The sequence below is a fragment of the Sinocyclocheilus rhinocerous genome, unplaced genomic scaffold (genome assembly GCF_001515625.1).
Source record: "Sinocyclocheilus rhinocerous isolate Xijiao unplaced genomic scaffold, SAMN03320098_v1.1 scaffold790, whole genome shotgun sequence".
NCBI lineage: Eukaryota > Metazoa > Chordata > Actinopteri > Cypriniformes > Cyprinidae > Sinocyclocheilus > Sinocyclocheilus rhinocerous.
The window spans coordinates 108,709-118,105 of record NW_015666971.1 but is presented as its reverse complement, the minus strand read 5'-3'; the positions used below and the strand labels follow the sequence as shown (position 1 = coordinate 118,105).

At 38.1% G+C, this 9,397-nt stretch overlaps 1 protein-coding gene across 5 annotated transcripts in view; it reads left to right on the top strand.

Annotated features, from left to right (window-relative positions):
• Positions 1-9,397, top strand: part of ate1 (arginyltransferase 1) — a 94,777-nt gene that overhangs the window by 66,027 nt on the left and 19,353 nt on the right. For 4 of the 5 annotated variants that reach the window (XM_016544951.1, XM_016544950.1, XM_016544949.1 and 1 more), the window contains one exon: positions 8,842-8,962. In XM_016544951.1, coding sequence (XP_016400437.1) covers positions 8,842-8,962 — 121 coding nt within the window. Of the gene's footprint in view, positions 1-7,635; positions 7,714-8,841; positions 8,963-9,397 lie in introns of those variants that run through there. The other variant, XM_016544953.1, reaches the window with a different exon arrangement.

Here is a 9,397-nt window from a genome sequence, read left to right as displayed (position 1 = left end):
TTTTTTTTTTGGTAGTTAAAAACGTGGCACAAATGTGGTGCTAATTTCCATACAAGCTTTATTTTTGGGCGTTCATCTAATTAGCCAGATCAGATATGTCTGGAGTGAAAAGCACTTAAGGAAGGTGAGTGTTAAGGCTTTAAGACCACAGCACTTAAGCCACCCGCCAATAAACGACAGAAAAGATAGAGAGATAAAACGAGGCTCGGGAGGCTGCGCCTGTGACATGCTGCCCTGCTGAAACGTGATCCTGTAAAAATATTTTCCCATCATCCACGGAACCCTGATGCACAGCCCGGCCAGGCACTACAAGTGAGCGTGTATTTGTGTGTGTATGTCTGAGGAGGCATTAGTTAGCAGTCGGGACACTGTGTTTATTTGAATTCTGTCCCATGGTAATGTGTCGAGTGAGGTGAAACGACTCGCCCAACTCTTGTGTGTTTAAACTGCAGGTTTGTGTAAATATCTGAATTTTGAATGCGGTTTGATGCTCTCCTGAGGACCACTGTGTGGTACTTTGTATGCATGCCATAGTTTAGTATGTAAGGAGAGGGAGGGATCTTTATTTACACACGTCTGTCAGAGAGCACCTCTCCTCTGCTCATTTACAAAGCCCTGTCCGACCGCTGTTTGTGTGAGAGTGTGTTTACACGTGTCATTCAGCAAGGTCTCCCCTGATGTCAGCTCTAACAGGGCGGTCTTGCCATCTGTGCGGTGTTCGTGAATGCCAGAGAAAGTGACTAGAGGGTTAGTTTGAGGAAAAATAAAAGGGTTTTCTTTGTATAGACATGCACTCGCTGTTTAACTGACCTATCGGGCAGCATCGGGTCTTAGTCCAGGTCAGCCCTCCCTTTTTTTTATGCTAGACAGATCTTACAACCTAAATCAATAGATGATATTTTTGTAGTCCAGCCTGAAAGTTAGCATCACCCTGGTTCCCTTGACAAAAAGCCAGTCGGGTGTTTCCATTGGCTTTTGAATTATTGCAGAAAATACGTTGTGTGACCAACTAACGTTTATGATTCCTACAAGTTTTGTTAATCAAGATAATCTTCACTAATTTTGATGGTCACATGACTTAAATGTCAGCTTCCAATAATTCTTTGATGTTTATTTATAATCGACAAGTTGTAAAGTTTGAGTTAGAATAGTTTGCAGGAGCATGTGGCTGTGAAAAAGGACTACACTTTAAAAAATAGGCGCCAAAATAAGTGCCAAAATGGGGTTTTGGCAGCAATGCCATTTTGGGTTCCACAAAGAATCTTTCAGTGAATGGTTCTTAAAAGAATAATTTTTGGTTGGAGTTAAGAACATTTGAATAATCTGAAGAACCTTTTTCCACTTTACAAAGAACCTTTTGGTCCAATGGAAATGGAAATTTGGTTTCATGGATGTTAAAGGTTCTTCATGGAACCATAGATGCCAACAAGGAACATTTATTTTTAAACGTGTAGTGAGTTGAGGAGTTTTCCGGTTTATTGTGATCCATAGTCCCATTTAGCCACTTGTCTGCCTTTTTCAAGACACATAAAAGCTTAAAAATCACGAGTAGGGTGTTACTGATGTATTTTATGTCATTGAATGAAATGTGAAAATATCTTGAGCTTGTATTTACCATAGACCTTGTTTCGGACGTTTAACCAAAAACACATTCAAAAGGCAATGGAAACGGCGCAAAAATGCAAACTCGTTTCCGGGTTTTAGGACTCATTTTTGCAGCACTATACTCTCTAGTGGTAAATATTAGCACTTGGCATGGTTTTATTGCACGGATATTTGAAAGCAACTCTATCGCCCCCTTTGGCTGTAATGCAAAACCACAGGTCTGTGTTTGCATACTTGCGTAGAGCATGTTTCTGGCCACAGCATTCAACACCTGATCTGAATCCCGCCTCTTTAGCACTTTGTGCCTCTATTTCATCTGTACTCGTCAATTGTGTGTGTAACCTTCGATTTAAACAATAGGCACAACATGGCAACTGTGTTTGCTCTTTGTGTGTGTCTCAAAGCCAAGATAAGATAGCAGTGGAGGAAAGCAAGTGTGCACTTGTGTCTGTCAAAGCAGAGACCTGTCCTTGTTCCTGCGTGTGTTAGCCATTTTGTCAGAAGGGATAGGCCAGGCATTGTTCGGGACTCTATGGAGCAGGAGGGAATGTGGACAGTATGGTAAATGTTTAGACAGGTTGCAGTTGGAATTCATGACTGCAGTGCACACAATTCTATCTTTTACTATGTGTGCCACTGTTGCACATACTCAGGGTTAAAGGTTTGTTCAGACACCTTTTGCATGGTCTACATTTTCTTCAGAAAGTCTAAATATCTAGTTTCTCTCATTGAGTCTTCTCAGCCTGTAAGTGCCTATGAATACTTCTAAAAAACGAAATGGACCTCTACAGAGGAAATAGGCCCCAGATGTGCATGAAATCATAGTTAATGGTGAAAAGCCGACATCCTGCCGCTATTTAGACCCCCTTGGCTCGCAGTGGGAGGGTTTGGGTTCCCTTCGTGGCCCACAATGGCCTTTAAGACCCAGTTTGTGGTTCTGATCTGGATTTGAGGGTTCAGCTGCATCTTGTAAGTGACAGTGACAAATTCCACAGATTTAGAAAAGAACAGCTAATTGTTCTACAATTACAAAACTTGCAAGAAAATCCATGACCTCAATAATAAATCCTTAATTTTTTTGGTTTGACTAGAATTCAAAGTTTGAGATGATAACATTAATGAACTTAAAGCATTTAATGACTTTTATGATGTGTAAACCATTTTTGTGTTGTTTTCTGTAGGTCAATGTTGACATTGCTCTCCCAGATCAGCTTGTGTAGACATCTTCACTCCCCACAGCGAGAGTTGAGGTGTTGTCTTTCACAGATTAGATTCCTAGCTAGCAGTGAAGCTGAGGATTTATGCCCCTGATTAATTGCTCTTCTAATAAATCTCAGGTATGGACCCCGCGGCGCAGTTTTTAGAGCAAGTGAAAATGGAGCAAATGCCTTTTTTTTTTTGTCAGGACTTTACATCCCTCTCATATAAAAACACCGATATTATATTGCAATTAGTGTTTTCAGTTTATGTAATATCTTTTGAGCATTTAACCTGTACAGTAGATTAACCTGAGGATAAAAAATGCACAAATAGTCGATAATTATTTTAATGTTTTCTGGCCATATTTCAAATCCATACTTTTTGGTTTTAGGTTAGTTTGAGTGTCTTTATTTTTCTTTTCTTTTCTTTCTTTCTTTCTTTTCACATTTTTTTAATGTGTTTTAAAGTTATTATTTTTGTTCATTTGGAGCTTTACTATGAATGCTGTTGAATACAAACTAGACTTTTCTAGTTTGTATTCAACATTCTAGAGTTGTATTCAACATTCCTACATTCAAGATTTGTCTTGACAGACATCCTTTCATAGTTGAACATTACACTTTTTTGCAGATACATTCATTTTTGGGTTTAATTGTATATATATATATTTTTTTTTTCAAATGATCAATTCTGCATCCTTTTTGCTTCCTCAATTCAAATTCAAATAAAAATTAGGGGTCACACTTTAGAGGACCAATTCTCACTGTTAACAAACTATTAACTATAACTTTTGCCTCAATAAACTCCTAATTTGCTGCTTATTAATAGTTAGTAAGGTAGCTGTTAAGTTTAGGTTTGGGTAGGATTAAGGGATCTAGAATATGGTCATGGAATAAAGCATTAATATGTGCTTTATAAGTACTAATAAACAGCCAATATGTTAGTAGTATGCATGCTAATAAGCAGCTAGTTAATAGTGAGAATTGGTTCCTAAACTAGTGTTACCAATTTAGGAATTAAATTGGAATATATCATAGCATCTCTTGAGCAATTAGGCCTTCTCAGTAAAATAAACAAAGGGTGCACAGATATTTTGGGCAATAATACAGTGATAATTATTTTTATGTATATTTTTATGTTATGAGTTTTGAGTATATGTGGGAAAACAGTTATCTGTTTCTAATTTAAACCTAATTTGACTATTGCAGAGAATTAGAAAAAATGTGAAATTGGAGTCATTGATATAACTCGTGCATCGCTAAATTAAACCAAAACATACCTGCATATCCATGTTTCTTCTTTAGCTTGATTGGTTTTTATCTAATCCAGTCGTCCATGACGTTGCATCTGTCCTAGCCACATCCATGTGTATGTTTTTGGAGCTTCCTGATTTATTATTGTGTATTCTCTTTAAACAGCTATTCATGCAATATGACGAAAGGTGCTTCTCAAACACAGTTCTTATTCTCTTTTCTTTATCCTCTGTATTCCTCACTATGGTGATGTCAGTGAGCCTTAGCGAGTGCGGGCCGTCTGTCAACATTACCTTCATTGTCGTGTGAAAGCAGGTTGGCAGGAGGACTTGAAGACGGATGGCGCTGTGTTCGTTGTGCCATTCTTTTAGTGAGAAATGCAGACAGAAACACACGGATTGGACTGGTTTCAATTAGTTTTTTCAGCCGTCATAGCTCACTTCATCCCCCCCCCCCTGCTCTTATGAACTGATGTTGGATCAGAGTTCGTACCCTCAGACTCTTAACCACATCCTGCCTCAGCAGAAGACAAAACTGGCTTTAGATCAGCTGGAAAGAATGGGACAGTGAGCATGTCGTTTCTTGCTGCTTTTTTCCCCCTGCTATCACATCCTCCTCTGATAGCAGTGTGCTGAGCTAGCGGAACTGATGGATTTATGGATGCGAAGGGAAAAAAATATGCTCCACATGGTTAGATTTTGCTCGTTTGGCTTTTTTCATAGTTTTTTTTTAGTCTTCAGCATCCCATGATACCCTCTGCTATCATTTTAGATACGGGCGTCAGCGCGATCAAGTTACCAAGAGATAGCAAGAATGGATTTACAAAAGATTTGGAGACGCAATGATTTTCTTGACGTTCAGTTCTGTTAGTGGTTTATGGAACATCTGCATTGTTCCACAGATGTGGACAGAATACCTTAATAAAATATGTAATAAAAGCATGAGAGGTGTTGTCATGATGATGAGCACACGTTTTATTTTCTCTCAGCTGTACATGTGAATCAGCACTCAAAGCCGTTTTTTTTTTTTTAGCAAGTCTGCATATTAGAATGATTTCTGAAGGATCATGTGACACGGAAGACTGGAGTAATGATGCTGAAAATTCAGCTTTCTGTCACAGGAATAAATTACATTTCAAAATATATTATAATAGAAGACAGATATTTTACCTTGTAATAATATTTCGCAATATTACTATTTTTACTGTATTTTTGATCAAATAAATGCAGCCTTGGTGAGCAAAAGAGACATCTTTCAAAAGCATTCAAAAAATCTTACCAACTCCAAACTTTTGAACAGTAGCGGATATTCTGCAAAAATAAGCATCATAAAAGCATCATAAACATAGTCCATATGTTTTGCACGGACATTCTCTCTAGTTCCCATAGGCATGTTGGTGAGTGATGTGAACTATTTTTGCATTACTGAAATTTTATTGCACCAGTTCTCATTCATTGTAATTTTAAGGAAAAGAGTGACAGAATCTCATGACAAAATTGTAACATTTATGAACTATTCCTTTAATAGACATCTCAAACAAAGTTGCTAGACACATTAAATGCGAACTTGAAATCTGACACATAATCATTTAATTTCTGAAAAATCCCATCCCTAATTTTAAAAGCGAGGAGCTGGTTAAACTTTGCTGTGTTCTTTGAAATGGTGATCTTTAGAGCAAGCACTTGTGTGCAATAGACTTGTGCCGGTATTCGGTAATGCGATATATCAGGGTAATGAATATGCACGATATTGTTATCGTGGGCACTTCTAAATACCGTGAATAATTATATATTACAAATTATTCCGAATTTTGAATGCATTTTAAGAATACTTTTCCCATCAACTGGTCAAAATGCACAACACCGCTGTATGCTGCGTGAAAGACGCGTGCGCACTCTGATGTAAACAAGCGTGGACGTGAAGCACATGGCGGAACATGTGAGAGACGCTCTGGATGAAAGCGCACTTTCACTCTCTGACAGCAGATGGCGCTAAACTGCAGAAATAATAATAATAATAATAATAATAATTCATTTAAATGCAGCCGTTACCCCGGAAACCCTGTAAACAAAGCAGCTGCACTACTTCCTGTTTCTGAATCATGTTTAAATGATTTAAATAGCCATTCAGATTTGTGTATTTGCTATGATGTTCATCACAGCGCCACATACTTACATATTTAGACTTAATAGGCTATTTATTTTCAAACTTTTTTTACATTTTAATCTGGACTACAACATGCCCTAGATATTGTTTGAAAGTGTTTTGATTCTTTATTGTTCGGTCACACTTTACATTAGGGCTTCATTAGTTAACATTAGTTAATTTATTAGTTAACATAAACTGCCAATGAAAAATTCTTCTGAACATTCATTAATCTTAGGTATTCCAATATTTAATAACAGAATGTTAAAATGCAGCTGTGTTATTTAATGAGCTAACATGAACTAAGACTTGTGTTTTTTTAAACAAAGATTAATAACTTCTGTAGTAAATGTAGCTATTGCTCATTGTGAATGTTAATGCATTAACTAAGGTTAACTAATGAGGTCTTATTGTAAAGTGATACCTATTGGTCTTTATAGTTCTTTTGCACTTTAATCTGTGTAAAACTTTTTAACTTTATACATTTTTCTGTATTGCTTTATTGCATTTAAATGTTCAGTTATTTTTGTTATAAGAAAAAAGTTATTAAACCTGTTATACTGTATTATGACAGCACTTTTTTTTAAACTAAATTTCAATATCGTGATAATACCGTATACCGTAATAAAAGCATTAGCAATTAATCGCAACATGAAAATTTTATACCAGCATATCCCTAGCGTGCAAACAGCAAATCTTAGAGAGCGATTTAGGAACAGGCTATGAGGAGAGAAGGCCTTTGGTGCGGCGGTGAGCTCAGCCTCGAGACATGTGTCCAACAGAGCCGTCAGGGAAGTGGAACAGACGCAGAGATAATGACCAGCCAGACTCCATCTCTCTCTCATCTTAACTCTTTGACAACCTTTATCCAAGTGTCCTCTGCATAAACCGTTCTGACTCCCCCGAGATCACAGGCTTCTGTAAGTATGTGCGAACTACAGTGTTTCCTGCACTGCGTTTTTACGGTAAAAGAAATATTTTTCCAGAAATGTGAGCTCGAGTTATAATGAGGTATCGCATGTATCATGAAACAAGCCGTGACATGACGTTCTATTGCATGTTACGTGTCTCTATTGTCTTTACTAGTTGCACTCAAAAACAAACATATGGTGTGAGGAGTGTATACTGTTTCAGACTACAGTGATTCTTATGAGGTAATTCTAATATTATGAGGTAATTTATATATATATATATATATATATATAAACACACACATATATATATATTCTTATATATATATATATCTTTCTCTTTTTCTTTCTTTTTTTGATGTTTTTATTTAATTAGCTGATGATGAAGAACAAAAAATCTACACTTATGGTCTGTTTCTCTTGTTTTCAGTTTGGCTTATTGAATGTATCATCTGTTTGTTCTGGTTACTTCCTGGTTTCCCCAATAATGGAAGTTGCATCTTTGCAAAATCTCTTTACAGGCTCTTGCATGTACCAGCAGCCAAGATTCCTTTCCAGAGCATGATCGCAAGCTGCACATTTAAGAGCTGTGGAGTGTGACGTTTAACTTAAGCATATCCGAATATCTGTAGCACATCCTTCACTTTAAAAAGGTCATATTCTGCACTTTTGTAGCATTTTAGTCCTTTCCCCTGAAGTCCATTGTAACGTTTCTTGTCCGCTGTAAAGTTTCTTGCACCAGAACAGTTGTGATTTAGCATTAGACTGTTTTTGCTACTGTACCTTTAAGAATTTTCAATAAAAGACCATTACTATTGACTATACCTGCACAGCTCTCTCTTTTATTTCAAAACAGAAAAAAACCCTGTTTTTCATTTTGTACTCCTGTAGAATTACTATTCTTGTGTGTGTGTGTGTGTGTGTGTGTGTGTGTTATAATTCCATGCTGTTTTATGGATGTTTGTATTATGCATTAGTGGAACTTGCTTTATTCTCTTTTCTTTAATTTTGTACACATGTGCACACATCAGTCAGCAGGCTCAAAAATTCAGATTCTCTTGTGTTGTTCGGTGAGGCCTTCAAATCCAATGACCCTCGCTTGCTTGTCATCGGTCTGCTCTGAATAAGTCACCGCACTCTTTAGGGCTCTCCATATAGTCCGCTGATGACAGAGTGATGAACACGAGTGTGAAAACCTTTCCCTCATGAGTACTCACCCAACATATCGCCGCCCCACAAAATGCCTTTTATTTGCACGTTCCACAGGGTCCCTCGTTCCCATGTTGTCCGTCTTGTAAAAACAGGACACATAGTTTCCACTGCAGGATAATGACAGACGAATCCTGTCAGTAATGGTGGGACTTTAACAAGGCTGTTTCTCGTTTGACCAAATGCTGCACTAAACCCTCATAAGCTGTGCAGGCTTTAGCGTGCGGGTGCGTGTCCGTACGTGCAGCGTGTCACTGAACTTTTGCCTCCGCCAGAAATGGCTCAGCTGTGTTTGAAGCGATGCAAGGATCTGCGCTGAGGCGTTTGCTTGTTTACATTGCGGTCACAATGGTGTGTGTGTGATTTGTTTGGCTCTGTATGACTATCAGCAGCGCCCTAAAACACACGCAACTCAATGTGCTTTTCCCCTCTTTTTTTCTCCTGGTTTTACAGCAAATAATACAGCATTTGACACCAGGACACTGACCGAGCACTTCCACTTGTTTTTGCATTTATAGGGTCAGTACCGGCCTTCAGACCTCCTGTGCCCTGAAACCTACACTTGGGTGTCCATCGAGAGATGCATCCCCCGCCTTGAGATCTCTGCCTACTCTCGTCTCAGTGAGAACGCCCAGGGAGGTGAGCCTTCAATCATTTTAAAACCCATGACCAAGCAAATACACTGACATGGTGCATCTCACAAGAAAATGTCCAAGTCACTTTTCGAAACCCAGATTATTTTGCATAAAATATATATTTTTTGTTTTGTTAATATTAAAGGGGTCATATGATGCTGCTAAAAAGAACAGTATTTTGTGTATTTGGTGTAATGAAATGTGTTTATGCAGTTTAAGGTTCAAAAAACACATTATTTTCCACATACTGTACATTATTGTTCCTCCTCTATGCCCCGCCTTTCTGAAACGCGTCGATTTTTACAAAGCTCATCGGTCTGAAAAAGCGAGGTGTGCTCTGATTGGCCAGCTATCCAGTGCGTTATGATTGGCCGAATACCTCAAGCGTGTGACGGAAATGTTACGCCCCTACCATATTGTGATGATGCCCTGTCAGGCC